At 50.8% G+C, this 19,404-nt stretch overlaps 1 protein-coding gene across 19 annotated transcripts in view; it reads left to right on the top strand.

Annotated features, from left to right (window-relative positions):
• ACOX3 (acyl-CoA oxidase 3, pristanoyl) overlaps nt 1–19,404 on the top strand; it is a 55,216-nt gene that overhangs the window by 1,811 nt on the left and 34,001 nt on the right. For 5 of the 19 annotated variants that reach the window (XM_043448592.1, XM_043448593.1, XM_043448591.1 and 2 more), the window contains exons 1-6: nt 6,352–6,514; nt 8,333–8,492; nt 8,819–9,052; nt 10,093–10,167; nt 10,676–10,765; nt 13,339–13,482. In XM_043448592.1, coding sequence (XP_043304527.1) covers nt 8,349–8,492; nt 8,819–9,052; nt 10,093–10,167; nt 10,676–10,765; nt 13,339–13,482 — 687 coding nt within the window. In that variant the 5' untranslated portion in view covers nt 6,352–6,514; nt 8,333–8,348. Of the gene's footprint in view, nt 1–6,350; nt 6,515–6,549; nt 6,620–7,430; nt 7,587–8,332; nt 8,493–8,818; nt 9,053–10,092; nt 10,168–10,675; nt 10,766–13,338; nt 13,483–19,404 lie in introns of those variants that run through there. The other 14 variants (XM_043448583.1, XM_043448584.1, XM_043448586.1 and 11 more) reach the window with 7 other exon arrangements.

Raw genomic sequence — 19,404 nt, 5'->3', positions numbered from 1 at the left:
AGTCACTCAGTCATGCAGAGCTGCCCTTTGCAACACCGTGGCCTGCACAGTCCATGGAATTCTCCAGAGTTGGGGCCTGCCCAGGGACGAACCAACCTGGGGAGCAGTGCCACCAAATAAAAAGGAAAAACAAGACTCAGAAATAAGGGGGGGACCAGGTGGCTGATGCCATTCGCAGGCAAAAGCCCAGGTCCTAATCCTTGCATGCCTTTTATTGCTAATATTTCCTTCCTTGTACATGCTCTACAGATATCTGTTTCTTAGAATCTTGGATCAGGGATAAAGATATACAATGCACAGTCCTCAATGTCAAACCTTCAGGCCGTCAGCTAGTGACGACCTTTCTCAGCAACTTCCCCCAAGTCTTTGGTTATGACAACAGTCACTAATGGTTTTCCATCGGCACATCAGTACTTCAGCATCGTGTTTGCAAGATGTTTTTCCACGATGTACTTTTTACTTGCTCCCAGCCCTTTGCCCGGGGGTGATGAGAAAGTCATTCTTATTTTTCAAGAGGCCCTGTTAATTATAGTACAGGCTTGTGGATAGCATATTCCCTACATATCCCCCTTTTTTATTTTTTGAAGCTTGTTTTTGGTGATTATTGTTGATCATAGAAGCTAAAGCGATAGTCGCTAATTGCTGTTGTTTCCCATCAACTTTCTTGGTGATTCGCTGCCAGACATGGTAGTTACCACAGATAATATAGCCAAAAACAAGGTAGTGAGGTCAAAGGCTGTCCCTGTCCTTTGACCAGTTTTTCCCCTCCAATGGTCAATTTCTTCAGTTGACCTCAAGTGGGCGGCTGCTGACCGTCAGTCTTGTTTCCCCATCACTGGCGGCTCTCCAGGAGGGTTAATGTCAAACCATGTCCTCTTCTTTCCTTCCTTTGACAGGCCTTTCTGGTACCCCATGGTGGTGTCAATCATCTGAAATGACAAGAGCATAACCTCATCCTTTCTTAAGTCTAATGTTCATAGTATGAACTAATGTTCATAGTAGAACTATGAACACCAATTGTTCATAGTATTTTCCCACCACACTGGAGTATTATCCGCAATCATTTGACCAGAAGTGTAATATTTCACTAAGAACAGTGTTCTGAAAATGCAGTGTTGCTGCTGGCATTGAATGATCCAATCTTAAATCCAAAAAATTTAAAGTAAAGTTTGGGCTAATTTCTCTTTTGGTGTCATCAATATGCCATACATTTCTCCCCCTTTCTGTTTAAATAACATATTTTTTAGAGCATGATGAGTGCATTCAATAATAGCCTGGCCTTGAGAATCATATGGAATACCTGTAGAATGAGAAATATTCCAATCAGATAAGGATTTTGCAAAACCATGACTCACATATGCAGGGCCATTATCAGTTTTAACATGTTTTGGGAAGCCCATGTAAGAAAAGGCTTGCAAAAAATGTGAGATAACACGAGCAGATGTTTCTCCAGAATGTGCAGAAGTATAAATCATGCCCGAATAAGTATCCACAGAAACACGAATAGCTCCCAAACGTCCAAAAGAAGGGACATGAGTAACATCAGTCTGTCAAATGCCGTTGGGATAAAGGCCTCTGGGATTAACCCCTATAGTAGTAGGAATGTGGTGAGTAAGGGTACATGTAGGACAGGCAGAAACAATATCTCGGGCTTCTTGTCTGAACAGCTGAAATTTGTTCATCAAGCCACGTGTATTTATGTGTGAGTTGATGAAATTCACAAGGAGTAAGAAAAGCAATTAACAAAGAGTCGATGGAATCATTGCCCTTTGCCAATGGTCCGGGCAAATTAGAATGAGATCTGATATGTGAAATGTAAAAAGGGGCAGAACGAAGCCTTACTATATTTTGTAATTGAGATAATATTGTAATAATAGATGATTTAGAAGACGACTTTGGTAGAGATATGGTTTCAATAATTTGTATTATCCGTACAGCATATTGAGAATCTGATATAATATTTAATGCTGTAGAAACATCCTAATAATAATAAGGTAATAAGGTAGCAATAGCCTCTAATTCAGCTTGCTGAACAGAGGTTAGGGTAGATAGCCAAACCTTTGCTGTGGGTCCAGTAAAACCAGTTTCAAGAGTTTTATTTGTGTCAGTAAAATACACGGGAGCATTAACAAGAGGAATTGTTTTAGTAGTAATAGGAATTATCCATTTGTGTTTAGCAGCAATAGTAACCAAAGGTGACTTTGGAAAATGGTTATGAACTTCACCTATGAAATCAGCAGTGGCAATTTGCCAATCCATACTGGTAACTGGTAACAAATAATCTATGGATTTGATCATTAGTGAAAGGAAGAACAATTTCTTACAGATCATAACCAGAAAGTTGTATACATCTGGATCTCATTTTTGAAACAAGAAAGGAAATAGCATTATGTAAGTAGTCATTATTTTCTTAGGAGTGTGGGATAAAAATCCCCATTCAAGGATACCCTGCAGTTGCCATAATTCCTGTAGGGGAATCTAAAGTAGGAAGACTAAGTAAAGAAATTGCCACAGTCAGATCTACTTGTTTAAGTTGTTTGCTCTATAGCTTGATTTACAAAATCCAACTCCTGTTTAGTTTGTTCTGTTAGTACCTGGAGGTTATTTAAATCAGCCTTCTTGTAGGATTTGAAATAGGTGTGTTAAGGAATGATTGGGAATTCCTAAAGATGGTCATAACCAATTTATATCTCCTAATAATTTCAGAAAATCATTTAAAGTTTTCAAGGAATCCGTTCGAATTTGTATTTTTTGTGGTTTAATATTTCTTTGCAATATATATCCTAAATAGGTATATGGTCCCTGCTCTTGTAATTTATCAACAGCAATATATAGCCCATATTCTCTTAGTTTAATCTCTGTATCTAAGAAGATATGTTGAAGTTCCTCGGCAGAAGGAGACACTAAAAGAATATCATCCATGTAGTGGATAATATAAACATGAGGGAACTGTTTTCTAATAAATTCAAGTGATTTGGAGACATATAATTGACACAATGTACGACTGCTAAGCATTCCTTGTGGCAATACCTTCCAGTGATATCGAGACACTGGTTTTTACTATTAATTGACTGTACAGTAAAGGCAAAATAGATAGCATCAGATTCTTGTAGAGGAATAGGATATAAACAGTCTTTAAGATCAGTGATTTTTATTTTCCAATTTTGTGGTATCACAGAGGATGACGGAATGCCTCGATGTAAAGCAACCGTGGGTTTGATTATAGCATTAATTTCTCTCAAATCAGTTAACATTCTCCATTTCCCAGATTTCTTCTTAATAACAAAGAAAGGAGAATTCCAAGGACTGTTAGTTGAGGCGATGTGATTAAGAGATAATTGTTCCTCTACTAGCTGTTCAAGAGCCTGTAACTTTTCACGTATAGAGGCCACTGCTTTGTACAAATCGGCTCATCAGATTTCCATGTCAATTTAAGTGCTGTTTTTTTGTTGTTTGGCAGTGGCCCCCACTAAAAAGCCTATGTATTTTGAACAGGATTATATCCCATATTTGCCATAATTTGTTTAGCTTGAGGAGATATAGTAGGAACTGTTACATAAGCTCCCCATTGTAGCAATAGATCTAGTTGCCATAAATTAATAAGGATATCTGCAATTAAAGGTTGTAAAGTTGTAGGTTGTTGTTTGGGATCTGAACAGGTCAAAATATTAGTACTTCTTTGAATATTTTGCATAGTTCCAATTCCAGCCAACATAATAGGAACATCTGTTAAAGGCCAAGAAATTGGCCAATGCTTTTTAGATATTGTAGAAACAGCAGCTCCAGTATCTACAAGTCCTGAGAATTGCTTATTATTAATATATACAGATAATGGGGGTCTAGAATCAGATACAAAAGTTTGCCAATATACCCGTTTTCCTGTACTTCCAAATCCCCCAGTTCTTTTAATATGAGATTTACTAGCAGTGACATAGGTAATAATAACAATTGAGCTATATGACCTCCTTTTATTATTTGATAAGGATACTCTGTTTTCATCATAACAGAAATCTTGCCTTCATAATCTTCATCTATAATCCCTATTAGGACTTGAACTCCCTTACTTGTTAAACTACTGCATCCTAATTATAACCCTACACTTCCTTTAGGTATTGGATCTTTAATTGTGGTAGGGATTTTATAAATTCTCACAGCTGGCATAAGAAGTAAACTATCAATGGCAGGGATATCTACTGCTGCGCTCCTGGAGGTTGTAGGAAGGAGGTCAGTAATCCGGGTGTATGGTTTGGAAGGGCTGGATGAGGTGGTTGTTCGCTGGCTGGGTACACAAAACGAACAGCATTCCAGGTTTGTTGAGAGCTCATATTGTTTGACAGGCCCTGAGAGGGGCCCTTCTTCCAGTTTCCCAGCAAAGGGGATCCATTTTTATGATACTTAGATCTACACCGATTAGCCCAATGATTGCCTTTATTACAACGAGGGCATAATCCAGGTGTCTTTTCATTTGTGGGAGTAGGCTTATTAGGTGTATTTTTATTAGTCTTGCAATTTTTATGCACACGTCCTCTCTTACCACAACTAAAACATTTAACCTGTTGATTCGCATGTTGTTTCAACCCCGTAATGGCTTGAGTCAACAATTGCATCTTATAGGGTTTTGATCCAATATCATGACAAGCCTTACAGGACTGGAAAAGGTCAGTTTTCATTCCAATCCCAAAGAAAGGCAATCCCAAAGAATGCTCAAACTACTGCACATCTGCACTCATCTCACATGCTAGTAAAGTAATGCTCAAAATTCTCCAAGCCAGGCTTCAGCAATATGTGAACCATGAACCTCCAGAGGTTCAAGCTGGTTTTAGAAAAGGCAGAGGAACCAGAGATGAAATTGCCAACATCCTCTGGATCATCGAAAAAGCAAGAGAGTTGCAGAAAAACATCTATTTCTGCTTTATTGACTATGCCAAAGCCTTTGACTGTGTGGATCACAAACTGTGGAAAATTCTGAAAGAGATGGGAATACCAGACCACCTGACCTGCCTCTTGAGAAACCTGTATGCAGGTCAGGAAGCAACAGTTAGAACTGGACATGGAACAACAGACTGGTTCCAAATAGGAAAAGGAGTACGTCAAGGCTGTATATTGTCACCCTGCTTATTTAACTTATATGCAGAGTACATCATGAGAAACGCTGGGCTGGAGGAAGCACCAGCTGGAATCAAGATTGCCGGGAGAAACAGCAATAACCTCAGATATGCAGATGACACCACCCTTATGGCAGAAAGTGAAGAAGAACTAAAGGGCCTCTAGAAGAAAGTGAAAGAGGAGAGCAAAAAAGTTGGCTTAAAGCTCAACATTCAGAAAACTAAGATCATGGCATCTGGTCCCATCACTTCATGGCAAATAGATGGGGAAACAGTGTCAGACTTTATTTTTCGGGGCTCCAAAATCACTGCAGATGGTGATTGCAGCCATGAAATTAAAAGACGCTTACTCCTTGGAAGGAAAGTTATGACCAACCCAGAGAGCATATTAAAAAGCAGAGACATTACTTTGCCAACAAAGGTCCTTCTAGTTCAAAGCAATGGTTTCTCCAGTAGTCATGTATGGATGTGAGAGTTGGATTGTAAAGAAAGCTGAGGACAGAAGAATTGATGCGTTTGAGCTGTGGTGTTGGAGAAGGCTCTTGAGAGTCCCTTGGACTGCAAGGAGATCCAACCAGTCCATCCTAAAGGAGATCAGTCCTGGGTGTTCATTGCAAGGACTGATGTTGAAGCTGAAACTCCAATACTTTGGCCACCTGATGTGAAGAGCTGACTCAAGTGAAAAGACCCTGATGCTGGGAAAGACTGAAGGCGGGAGAAGGGGACGACAAAGGATGAGATGGTTGGATGGCATCATGAACTCAGTGGATATGAGTTTGAGTAAACTCTGGGAGTTGGTGATGGACAGGGAGGCCTGGCGAGCTGCAGTCCATGGGGTCGCAAAGAGTCGGACACGACTGAGCGACTGAACTGACTGACTGACTGACCCGCTCCAGTATTATGGCCTGGAGAATTCCAGAGAATTCCTGGAGAAGGGAACGTCTACCCACTCCTCCAGTATTCTTCGGCGTCCCTGGTGGCTCAGCTGGTAAAGAATCCGCCTGCAATGCGGGAGACCTGGGTTCCTTCCCTGGCTTGGGAAGATCCCCTGGAGAAGGGAACGGCTACCCACTCCAGTATTCTGGCCCGGAGAATTCTGGCCTGGTCGCAAAGAGTGGGACAGGACTGATCAACGTTCACTTTCACTTTCCAGCAGCCAGGGCTCGCGCAGGCGTCCTGCGTCTCCCGGGTGACAGGGCGCAGCGGCGGCCGCGATGACGTCAGGCCCGGGGGCGGGACGCAGGGCCTGTCTGCGGCTGCGCGCGCGCGCAGATCGCCTGCTTCTGGGATCTGGGTGGACTTCCAGGGGACCAGAGTTGGGAGCCTGTGGTGTGTTCGCTGGGCGGTGCGGGGGCCGCGATCGGAGGGCCCGGCGACATCTGAAGGTCCAGGCCGCCTTTGCCCAGAGGGTACGCGGGGGCGGCGCGTGCAAAGGTCGGGGTGGGGTGGGGGACAAATGCGTCTTCTTCAGGAACTGCTGAGCGCAGAGGCTGCGAGGGCCGGCGGCCGGGCAGGTAAACGCGCGAGATGTATTGAGGAGTTCAGACACTTGTCCCCTGAGGTCAGCGGACAGCTGTCACCTAGCGGCGGGAGCATGGTCGGGCCTGCATGTTAGGGCCCCTTCTGAAATTGTCTGAGAGCGACTATTGCGCCCCCCAAATGGTATAGATGCCTCCGCCCCCCACCTCCCAAATGGTATAGACGTTCCGTTCCGTTCCGTTCCGTGCCTAGAAATGCTCTAGGTGTCCCAGTGAGTGGTAACAGCCTACCGGCCATGCAGGATCAGCCTGGCCTGTGTTGTCACCACCCGCCAGGCAGGTGAAGTGACTTTGCCAAGTTCGCCCCACGCCTAAGCTCTAAAGTTGGAATCTGACGCCAGGTGTCTGGCTTCAGATACTTGTGTGTAACATCATGCAGTAATGTCGGTGGCTTAGGATTCTGGAGTTTGGACTGAGGTCGTTAAGGCCCTGGACAGTCTTCTTTACTAACACATTTGCTTTCATCACCTGGAAGGTGAGAGTACTGATTGTACTGGGGTTCCTAGCATCTGGAAAGCAGCTGCTCCACCCACAGTCAATGTTTGCTCAATAACTGGAGGTTGTTATGATAAGATTTCTTGGGCTCAAAGAGAAAGGATAGGATTTATTCGGTATTCAGTTCAGTTCAGTTGCTCAGTCGCGTCTGACTCTTTGCGACCCCATGGCCTGTAGCCCGCCAGGCTCCTCTCTCCATGGAGTTCTCTAGGCCAGAATACTGGAGTGGGTAGCTGTTCCCTCCTCCAGGGGATGTTCCCAACACAGGGATCGAATCCATTCCCTTCTCCAGGGGATCTTTCCAGCCCAGGAATCGAACCCAAGTCTCCCGGATTGCAGGTGGATTTTTTACTGAGCCACCACGGAAGCTATCTGACACACGAGCAGGTCCTCAAGTGTGCCCTGCGGATCCTTCCCCTCTCACCCAGAAGACACAAGGGTCTCGCCAGTAAGAGTGACCACTTTTCCATTGTGTGCCAACAGTGTTGACCATCACACTCAGAGTTTGACCTCCTAGACTATCCTCATGTTTAACTACAGGATTTAAATGTTCTCCTGGACCTTAAAGAGTTGCCCTGGGGGTCCACACCCAGGACTCTGCTCTCCTGGTGTCTCTCTGGGTCTTTGTTCAGAAGCCCCTCCCATCCCTGCCTTCATTGACCTAGACACTGGAAAAGGAGCTAGTCTGCTCAGTAAATTCCAGAATGATCCTTTGGTCAAGAGAGCTAGGTCGCTCTGTTAGTGGGAAGCCAGATGCTTCTGTGTCAAGTAGAGTCACAGACTCTGCAGACGTCCCCCGTCCAGGTTGACTCAAGGGGACTGCCGGGGTGTGGCTGGAGCTGGCCGGCCAGCACTGGCTGGACTCCAGGGCGAAGCTTCCTGGGCTGCGGGTCTGGCGGCCCTGGGCAGGTGAGGCGTCCTCTGGCCACGCTGGGCGCTTCACAGCGCCGGACACAGAGCTGGCCTTTGCCCCTGTCTGACTCCTGGTCACCTTGGTGCAGGAGTGGAGCCCAGGGCACTCGCCTCCCCCCCTTTCCTGGGAGAGTGGACACCAGCTGTGCGGGGTTGTCCCCACTGCCCTTCCCTTCGTGATCAGAGCTTGTCTGTCTGTCTTTCACATCCCGCGGCACGTCTGTCCTTGTCGGTGATGGCGTGAGAAGGACACACGCTGACTCGGGTTGTGTGTTTGTGCAGGTGGCGGCCGGGAGTGATGGTGCCCCTCGGGGAGAGGAGCAATGACCCTGTGCTGCCGGACCCGCCCCAGGGGCCCCTGCACGTGGCCCGCGCCCGCGCTTCATTCCCCTGGAAGGAGCTGGCGCTGTTCTGGGAGGGCGAGGACACGCTGCGCTTCAAGGTGAGGCTGGGCTGGGAGCCGCTGGGGGCGTCGGTGGCGCAGGGGGGCTCTGCTGGGCTCCTGGTTCATCAGCAGAAAGATGGCGGGGGTCCTCGGGGAACTTTTGGGAGCCTGGAATGAATGGACACAGACAAGCTGGGCTTCCTAAGCCTGGTACCTTCTGCTCTCCCCTGAGAAGGACTCTCATCTCTGTTCCTGTGTTTCTGGGTTAGACTGCCCACCCGAGGCAGCCTGTGGCCTTGAGAAGGCCATGTAAGCCAGAGCTTAGTGAAAAAATTCTGTACTTTGCCTCCAAATCCACTGTTCCCTGCCTGCTGCATTTCCAGAAAACCATCTTCTCAGCTCTGGAGAACGACCCCCTCTTCGCCCATCCCCGCGGCAGCCGGCTCTCCGTGGAGAAGTACCAGGAGCTGAACTTCCTGCGCTGTAAGAGGGTCTTCGAGTACGACTTCCTCCCCGTGGGGGACATGCTGGGCAGCCTGCCGAAGGTCCTGGCGCTGATCGAATGCCTGGGCATGTACGACTGGTCCCTGGCCACCAAGTTCTTCCTGCATGTGCTGGTGAGCTGCCCCGGCAGAGGGGGGGAGCGGAGAGGGGCCCCTCCCATGCTGTGCCGGGGCTGAGCAGCGTTCCGTCCACCGAACCTGAGATGCGCTTGGCAGTTGCCTCTGTGGTTTGCTGGTTGGCAGCGTTTGCCTGCTTCTAGAGCTGTGTGAGACTTGTGCATTTGGGAAACATTTACTTAAAGAGATTTCTAGAAAATGATAAAGGAAACGGAAGCAGAGACGAGGGACTTCCCTGGGGGTCCAGTGGCCAAGACTCCACGTTCTCAGTGCATGGGGCCCTGAGTTTCACTGCTGGTCAGGAACTAGATTCCCACAAGCTGCAGCTAAGAGTTCGCGTGCTGCATCGAAATAAATAAAGCGGGAAAAAAAGAAAATTTGTGAAGAAACAAAAGCAGAGATGAAAATATGTAGGTAGACCTTGTGACTTTTAGTGAGAAGCCCAGTTTTTTTCAGCTGTTTATGCAGACTTACACACGTCAGTCCTTGAATAAAGCAATGCAGTTAAAATTCCATAGAAATAGCAGCTCTGGGACTCTTATACCAAAAATCGTGATAAGTGGAAGGAAGGAACGGAGGGAAAATAGGTCAAAGGTGAAGCCTGTGTTTCTGCCTCTTTGATACGCGGGTGGAGATGAACTTGGGAAGGTGGTATCGTCCACATGCTGTCTGAAGGAAAGGTGGGCTCGCCTTGCCCATCCCACACTCTCGTCCCCCACCCAGCTCCCGCCTCCTTGCTGTTCACGGGCCCTCTCCTGGTCCTGTTCAATGCACATAAATGGCTTGTGACAAGGACCCGGGTCTCGTCACTCTGTGAGCGCAAGGCCAGGCAGCTGAGTCCCAGGGTCTACCCTGGGCTGTGGACCCCAGTGCTGCTTTGTCTTGGAAGCTGGAGCCCTTGCTGGGGGCTGGTGTGATGTCGGGGGCTGGGTGTGTATGTGTGTGTGTGTGTGTTGGGGTGGGGAGTGGGGGTAAAGTCCCAGAGCGGCAGCACGCCTTAGCTTCCACCTGTTTACATGCTGATGTTGTATTTTCAGACTTTTGGATCCGCGATTTACAGCTCCGGTTCTGAACGACACTTCAAATACCTTCCAAAGATCTTCAGTATGGAGGTTAGCTGGGGTTCATGTGTGAGCTCGTGTCCTGTCACCTGCTCTCCTTGGAGATGTGTGGGGAGGGCGCACTGCCGCAGAGGGTCTGCACGTGGGGGACCACTCCTCTCCCTTCATGCTGTGCTGCGGCTGCTCGCCAAACAGTTCATGCTGTTCTTTACCAAACTGGGCCGTGCCAGATTCCTAGCATGATAGGAACTGAACTTTTTCCTATTGAAGTAGCACCTTCGTTTCCTTCTGCAGCCTGAGAGCTGCCCTTAGCCACCGTGCTGACTTAGCGAGGCCCCCATCAGCCCATCTGCCGGCTGCCCACCCTCCAGGTGGGAGCTGCAGCCGGCGTCTCACGTGGCAGGCTGCCTCAGTGAGCCCGCTGGGCGTCAGGCAGGAAATGGAGACTGAGGGCTTTGGTTGGTGGTCTAGGCCGAAAAGGAAGCCTGGTGGCAGGCTCCCTCCAGAAAGGTGCAGAAAGGGCCTTTTCACCTGACCGCATTCTCTGTGTCCATGCTAGATTTTTGGATGTTTTGCTCTGACGGAAGTGAGTCATGGGAGTAACACCAAGGGCATGCGGACGACCGCTCACTACGACCCCACCACCCAGGTAGGTGATACCCGCCCGTTCTGTCTCCAGGCTTCGCGCACGTGAAACGTGGTGTTGTCACATAATTAGACCAAGAAACCTGGCTCTTGCCTAAAAGTGCACTCCGAGATCCATCATGCTGTGAACAGCAGAGCTTAGGAGATAAAGGTGGTGAGCGGTGAAGCCTGGCCGCACCCGGGAGTCTGCTGTGGATTGGATTTGGGTAGGCTGTGAATGTGGCGAGGGCACAGGCTGTCTTTTTATAAAATCCGTTTGTTTACCAGGTTTATCTGGTGTGCGATTCGTGAACGGTTCCAGCTGCTCGTGCTTCATGGGACAAACAGGAACACAGGTTCTCCTTGAGCGTCGTCCCTCTCTAGCAGCCTGTCCCATGTGCCCTGTCTGGGGCCAGGCTCTCGGGACAGCAACCCAGCCCCTCTGGTCCCGGGGCCACTCCTGCACCCGTGGACGCTCCGTGGCACCTGTGTGGTTGGCCCCGCTCCGCGTGCGGTGCGTTGAAGGCCGCTCTGTGCAGGCTCGGCCCTTAGTGCCGTGGGGACCCGGCAGTCCTCGGGGAGAGAGCTCATGCTCCAGAGGCCAGTCTGTGAGCAGACAGCAGCGTGGTGTGTCGGCTGGTCTGTGCAGCGGGGCGCCGGGGAGAGGACGGGCCATGCGGGGGAACCGTGGTCTCTGCCGCTCCCCGTCCTGCCGCCCCTCTCCCATCACTGGTATCAGGCTCCTTGGCCCCCACGTCTCCCAGACGGCCACATCCTTCTGCCCCTTCCTCACGGGTCCTGTATCCTGGGAACCTGCGGCCCTTCCGCCGCCTGGTGCATGTGGTTTGGCCGAGTTGCATGCGGCAGGGTGAAGCCCTGCCCCGTGTGTCTGCTCACCGTGCATTTATTCATGGGACAGGTGGGCTGGGTGTGCGGGAGGCAGTGTGGGCAGGGGGCACAAGAGGATGAACCTGAGAAGCCCCTGGAAGAACAGGGGTGGTGGGGGGCGCGGGTCGCAGTGGGTGCCCTGCAGGCTGCTGGTGGTGCCTGGGAGCAGAGATGAGGGTCAGCCACACCCCACGGGCTGAGAGCAAGCCGTGTGGCCTCTTGGGTATCCTTGTCGTTCAGTCACTCAGTTGTGTCTGACTCTTTGCGACCCCGTGGACTGCAGCACACCAGGCTCCCCTGTCTTTCACTGTCTCCCGGAGTTTGCTCAAATTCACGTCCATTGTGTCGGTGATGCCATCCAACCATCTCATCCTCTGTCTTCCCCTTCTCTTCCTGCCTTCAGTCTTTCCCAGCATCAGGGTCTTTTCCAACGAGTCAGCTCTTCCCATCAGGTGGCTAAAGTATTGGAGCTTCAGCTTCAGCATCAGTCCTTCCAATGAGTACTCAGGGCTGATTTCCTTTAGGATTGACTGCCTTGATCTCCTTGCAGTCCAAGGGACTGTTGTTTAAGCCACGAGATATCTTTATATGCACCCGGGCCTTTCTGGCTCTCAGCCCTTCTTTTCTGTCGGCTCCCTGGTGTCCTTGGACTCTCAGTGCTGGGCTGGGGGACGGGGAGGCCCTTCCTGACTCTGCAGAGGGAGGGTGGTACCCCCACGGCCTTGGGGCCTCCATGGCCTGGGTGAAACTCAGTTACCTTGGAGGCTGTTGTCTCTGATGCCCTTCCTCTGGGCGTTAGTCCTTAAGTGAAGATCGCTGAGGTTGGGAGCCCCGGGCCTCCCGCGGGTGTTTGTTGAGCACCCTGCTGTGTACTCAGCACTGCTGCCAGGGACAGCTGCTGGCCTCTGACGCGCCGGTGGGACTCTTACGCTGGAGGGGAGACGCAGTCCCGCCCCCAGCACGGAGAAGCTGGCTGTGCCGGGGCTGGGGGGTGGGGATGGGGTGGGACCAGCACGAGGGGTCCCATCTGGGAGCGTCACTACCTGATGTCACGAGTGACAGGGAGATGCAGCGTGCCGATGGGGAGGAGAGCGCAGTGGTGTGCGCTGGAGGGAGCCAGCGGGCCGGGTGATGCCCACAAGCAGGTGGGACCTCCCGGGGGCAGCCCCCAGCCCTGCTTCCCTCTGCTCTCTCCTGCCTCCCCAGGCCCCGGGCCCTGTCCTCAGGGGACCTGTCCCCTCCTGTCTGCTCCTTCTTGAATTCCTGCGCTCGTCTACCTTGTGCTTCTGGGCTCCCGGGGAGCTTGTGGGGGGACAGACAGGGTGGGCGAGGGAGCCGAACTTGGCGAATCGGCAGTGGGTGGGGGATCAGGCAGGCGTGAAGGCGAGGAGGGGGCCCCCCGCCCCGATCTGTGCTTGGGGAAGGGTCCCTGAACCGGTGAACTCTATCGGGGCGTTGGCAGCTTGCAGCGTGTTTTACTGTTTGCCATGTTCGTCATCATCTTCCATAGGAAGGTTCTTCTTTAAGTCATGAGACCCAGGATATGCTTTTTTTTTTTTAAATGGGGCTCCCCGTGCCACACGGGAAATAACCTGCCATCGTTCTTACTCACACCTCCAAGGTTTCAAACAGAGAAGACTGAATGTGTCAAAGAGATGCAGACTCCAGCGTGCGTCCGTCTCTAACGTCCATTTTTTCCCCCTCGTGCAGGAATTCATCATCCATTCCCCCGATTTCGAAGCCGCCAAGTTCTGGGTTGGCAACATGGGCAAGACCGCCACCCACGCAGTGGTGTTTGCTCAGCTGTATACGCCGGGGGGCCGGTGCCACGGGCTGCACCCCTTTCTCGTGCAGGTAGGGGCAGGCTTCATCCCTGGGGTGGGGGGGTCTGGCCACGTCCAGAGATGTTTTCATCACAGCTGGGGGCAGGGGTGATTCTGGCATTTAGGGGTGCAGACGCATACTACGTAAAGCTCAACACTCTATAGCGCACAGGACACCCACCCCCCGCCCCCTGCCCCACCCCAGGAAGAATGATAAGCCCCATATGTGAGGCGCTGCCGCTGAGAAACCCCAAGCCCAGGCTCATCTCGGGGAGAGTCTCCATCCTGCTGGGCGCCAACACCCAGGCTCTGGCAGCCAATCTGAGGGGCTCCAGGAGTTCCGAGGCGAAGTCTGACTTCGGGGTTTTCATGTAGCCCCTTCTCAGGTCACAAACAGACCTCTGGCCATTGGGGGTGCCTGGGAGAGCCGGCTGGCCCGTTCCCCACTGCCCAGGATGGCAGCAGCGTCCCCAGACCTGGAGCCCCCAAGTTCACCCAGGACCTCTGTGCCTGGGCTGACTGGATACTGAATGAAACCCAGCTCCTGCCATCCCTGCACCCATTCTGACATTTTTATTCTCTGAGACTTTTCTGACAGTGGGGAGGCTCTCACGAGAGAAGAATTCGTGTCACACACAAAGGTTTCCCAGGTGGTGCGGCGGTAAGGGATCCGCCTTCCAATGCAGGAGATGCAGGTTGGGCCCCTGGGTCGGGAAGAAATGGCAACCCACTCCGGTATTCTTGGCTGGAAAATCCCAGGGACAGAGGCGCCTGGCAGGCTGTACCATCCGTGGGGTCGCAGAGGGTCAGATGCGACTAAGCACGCACGACTAGCCATGTGAGAGTGAACAGTTTAGTGGCAGTGAGTGCATGCATGACGTCCTGCCATTCCAGTTTCAGAGCGTCTCCTCTCAGAAGCCCCACGCCCAAGGAGCATGCCGTCCCTGCCACCCCCTGCCCAGGCCTGGCAGCCCCTTGGCTGCTTGCTGCCTCTGCCTCTTCTGGATGTTCTGCAAGAAAGGAGTCACGCACTGTGTGACCATTTCTGCCCGACCTTGTTCCCTTCGCGTGTTTTTGAAGTTCATCCACATTGCAGCCTGTCCCAGAACCCCCTTCCTTTCTGAGGCCGAACGATCCATTGTGTGGCTGGTCCACAGCTCGTGTGTCCGTTCCTCCCTTGCTGGGCCTTGGGTGCTTTCCACCCTTTGGCTGTTGGGAGTGGTGTTACTGTCAGCATTCATGAGCCCTGTCTGTCTGTACATGGGTCCTCAGTCTTTTTTGGGGGTTGGTACCCAGGAGAAGAATTGCCAGGTCTTAGGGTCACCCTGCGTTGAACTTTTTGTGGAATCTCATGCTGGTTGCCAGCGTTTTACATAATCCACCAGCAGGGCTGAGGGGTCTAGTTGTTCCACATCCTCACCAACACAGGTTATTATCCATTTGTTTTTTTAATTCCGTAACCACCCTAGAGGTTGTGAAGCAGTATCTGGTTGTGGTTTTGATTTGCGTTTCCTTAATAACCAACAGTGTGAAACATATTTTCACGTTCCAGTTGGCCATTTCTGTATCTTCGTGGTAGAAATGTCTGTTCAAATCCTTTCTCCTCTGGAACCAAGCGGGGATGGTGAAAGCAAAGGCTATTTGCTCAGAGCTGGCTGAACTTGTGCTTGGCAGAGACTCAGAGGCAGGCGGAGGACTGTGCGAGCTTTCTAGTGGCGCAGAGGGCAGCTCAGGGTGCCTGATGGGGGCTGGGGACCTGGTGGGAGCTGGGCATGGCTGCCAGAAGAAGGGGTGTCCTGGAGACTGGTGGGGGGGCCTTCTCCGACTGAGTCTGTGTCAGAAGCAGGACGACGAGGAGGGAGCCATCAGTTATTGATCCAGTGCTGGCCTTGTCCAGTTATTGATCCAGTTATTGGTCGAGTCCTGGCCTTGTCCAGGTATTGATCCAGTCATTGATCGAGTCCTGGCCTTGTCCAGGTATTGATCCAGTTACTGATCCAGTTATTGGTCGAGTCCTGGCCTTGTCCAGTTATTGATCCAGTTATTGATCGAGTCCTGGCCTTGTCCAGGTATTGATCCAGTCATTGGTCGAGTCCTGGCCTTGTCCAGTACTGATCCAGTCATTGGTCGAGTCCTGGCCTTGTCCAGGTATTGATCCAGTCATTGGTAGAGTCCTGGCCTTGTCCAGGTATTGATCCAGTTATTGGTCGAGTCCTGGCCTTGTCCAGGTATTGATCCAGTCATTGGTCGAGTCCTGGCCTTGTCCAGGTATTGATCCAGTCATTGGTCGAGTCCTGGCCTTGTCCAGGTATTGATCCAGTTACTGATCCAGTCATTGGTCGAGTCCTGGCCTTGTCCAGGTATTGATCCAGTCATTGGTCGAGTCCTGGCCTTGTCCAGTTATTGATCCAGTTACTGATCCAGTCATTGGTCGAGTCCTGGCCTTGTCCAGTTATTGATCCAGTTACTGATCCAGTCATTGGTCGAGTCCTGGCCTTGTCCAGGTATTGATCCAGTCATTGGTCGAGTCCTGGCCTTGTCCAGGTATTGATCCAGTTACTGATCCAGTCATTGGTCGAGTCCTGGCCTTGTCCAGGTATTGATCCAGTCATTGGTCGAGTCCTGGCCTTGTCCAGTTATTGATCCAGTTACTGATCCAGTCATTGGTCGAGTCCTGGCCTTGTCCAGGTGTTATCCAGTCATGGTCGAGTCCTGCCTTGTCCAGGTTTTGATCAGTTACTGATCCAGTCATTGGTCGAGTCCTGGCCTTGTCCAGGTATTGATCCAGTCATTGGTCGAGTCCTGGCCTTGTCCAGTTATTGATCCAGTTACTGATCCAGTCATTGGTCGAGTCCTGGCCTTGTCCAGTTATTGATCCAGTTACTGATCCAGTCATTGGTCGAGTCCTGGCCTTGTCCAGGTGTTGATCCAGTCATTGGTCGAGTCCTGGCCTTGTCCAGGTATTGATCCAGTTACTGATCCAGTCATTGGTCGAGTCCTGGCCTTGTCCAGGTATTGATCCAGTCATTGGTCGAGTCCTGGCCTTGTCCAGTTATTGATCCAGTTACTGATCCAGTCATTGGTCGAGTCCTGGCCTTGTCCAGTTATTGATCCAGTTACTGATCCAGTTATTGGTCGAGTCCTGGCCTTGTCCAGGTATTGATCCAGTTACTGATCCAGTCATTGGTCGAGTCCTGGCCTTGTCCAGGTATTGATCCAGTCATTGATCGAGTTCTGGCCTTGTCCAGGTATTGATCCAGTTACTGATCCAGTCATTGGTTGAGACCTGGCCTTGTCCAGTTATTGATCCAGTCATTGGTCAAGTCCTGGCCTTGTCCAGTTACTGATCCAGTTATTGGTCGAGTCCTGGCTTTGTCCAGGTATTGATCCAGTTACTGATTGAGTCCTGGCCTTGTCCAGTTACTGACCCAGTTACTGATCGAGTCCTTGTCTGGGCTGTGCTGTGGGCTGATGGTCAGAGCGCGGCTTTTCCATGTGGTCTGGCCTTGGTCCATGTGTGCACTGACTCTCTCGGTTCATTTCTAAATCGGGTATTTTTGTTGTTGAGTCACAAGGGTTCTTTATGTATTCTGCACATGCAGCCTTCTCAGACAGAGGATGTGCAAATATTTCCTCTCATTCTGTAATTATCTTCACTTTTGTGGTATTGTCCTCTGTGCACTCGGGTTTGAATTCCATGACGTCCGGTTGATCCATTTCCTCCGATGCTCATGCCCTTATTTTCATTTCATTTTGGCCACACCAGGTGGATTGTGGGACCTCAGGTCTCCGCCCGGGCATTGAACCCCGTCCCTCGGCAGTGAACGTGCGGCTTCGTAACCACTGCACCACCAGGGAGGTCCTTCGTGTTCTTAGTTTTCAGTTTACAGTGATCGCCGGCAGACCGTGTGTATTTTTTGATACCTGAGGCCACCATACCCTGCTTCTGGAGTATAGGAAACCGGACCGGAAGGCAGCGTCTTCCAGTGTTTCTGTCTCAGACTGTGGAGCCGCGCGTGATGTTCTGCATCCCCTTACGCGTGGCTCTGTGAACCCTCAGTGGGTGTTGTCGCCCCTCCATCCGGCCTATCCTCTCTGGGTACCTAGCCTGTCTCCCATGCAGCCCTGAGGGCAGCGTGAATCCTGAGCTCGTGGAGTTCACCGTCTACTGGGAGAGAGAGGTTGAAATAAGTCATCACAAAATGGCGCTAGTGGTAAAGAATTCACCTGCCAGTGCAGGAGATGTAAGAGACGCGGGTTCGATCACTAGGTCGGGAAGATCCCCTGGAGGAGGGGATGGCCACCCTCTCCAGTATTCTTGCCTGGAGAATCCCATGGACAGAGGAGCCTGGTGGGCTACAGTCCACGGGGTCATAGAGTTGGACACGACTGAGCAACTGAACACCCCCCGGCCCCCGCCCCCCCCCCCACACATGCTATATGTCATTAGCTGATAGGTGGAAGAGTATAATTTTTTTTTAAATTTAACAGAATTAGTTTAATACATTGTAGTAACTTACATTCTCTAGGTACTAATACTCGGTTTTTCTTTTTTTTCTGTGGCAGGAAACAGATTTATTACCTTATGTCCAAGATGTCATCAATTGTAAAATACACAGTTGATTAGAAAACAGCTTTTTGAGAGACAGGGAGAAAAAGCAGCCTTGTTAATGGACCCATCAGTTTTAAGACATATTCTGATTCATTAAAATGGGAGCAAGTGTGCGTCTGGCAGTGGAGGAAACCCGTCACGATAGTTGCTGGTTCCCACTTGTAAAGCATCTGCTGGGTGCCAGGCCCCACCTGAGCTGTTTCACTAAGTCCCTGACTTGTTGGGCCACCCAGAGGCAGACGTTAGTCCCAGTTCATGTTAGGAAACGGAATGGGGAGGGGTCCAAGTCACTCTCCCAAGGCCATACAGTCAGGAAGCTGGGCTTGGAAGGCAGGTCCTCTGAATTCCAAAGTGCTTTCCCCTGTCAATAGCTTGTTCTACGAGTCAGAGGTGAGTTCTCTCTGGAAGAACGGTTTGTGCTTGTAATACTTGGAATATATCCTGAATCTGGCAAGGTGACTGGGAAGGGCAGAGGTAACACAGAGCTGTCATCTGATCGGCCTTCAGATACTGGACCTCAGTGGTAAGATGATAACTGGAGAGAGGATTACTCAATGTCCAGCTGGAGGAGAGCCAAGAATGAGACTGAGTCAAGGTTAACCCAGCCCCTTGCTGGGGGCTGGGCGGAGGTGGTGACCACCCACCAGGCTCATTCCAGGCCTGCGGACACTGCAGCAAGCTTTCATCCTACAGGCCATCCTGTGTCTTCCTCAAGGTCATCCCATGTCTTTCTCAAGGTCATCCCTTGTCTTCGTCTTTGACTCTTTGCTAAAGAAGCAGACACCTTTGGAGAAGAATTGAGTTTTTCCCAAAGCCTTGCTTAAAGAGGGAGAGAGGTTCTGATGCATCATCACGAGCCAGCTAGCAGTTATTTAGTGCCGGAACAAGTCATAAACAACAAGTAGGGCGTGTGGTTAGTGGTCCAAGATAGTTGCCTTGTGCCTGACTGTGGGGTTGAACGTTTTGCTCTGTGAGCTGTGGATATGGCCCTTCCTCTGCTGTCACCCCAGGGCAGCCCCTCTCAGGAGCCTGTCTTGACCCCTGACTCCTGACCAGGAGGCTCCTGGGCTGTCTGTCTGTCTGCCTGCCCGTCTGTCTAGCGTTGTGTTTGGAGAGACAGCAAAACCCCATCAGTGGATTCCCAACGTAGCACAGCTTTTTGGAAGGGTGGTGGCAGGGATCTGGACAAAGCAAGGGTGGAGTCAGGCAGGATGGGGCTGGGGGGGTGGGTCTGTGAAAGAGATGTGCCCCCTGGACCTAACTGGAAGGAGCTCACAGAGAAACTGCCAGAGGAGGACTGTGCTTCTCGGGCTTGACTGAAAGCTGTTTGGACAGTGGCCG

This window comes from Cervus canadensis, chromosome 26, assembly GCF_019320065.1.
Source record: "Cervus canadensis isolate Bull #8, Minnesota chromosome 26, ASM1932006v1, whole genome shotgun sequence".
Lineage (NCBI taxonomy): Eukaryota > Metazoa > Chordata > Mammalia > Artiodactyla > Cervidae > Cervus > Cervus canadensis.
This window is presented reverse-complemented; position numbering and strand designations above follow the sequence as displayed.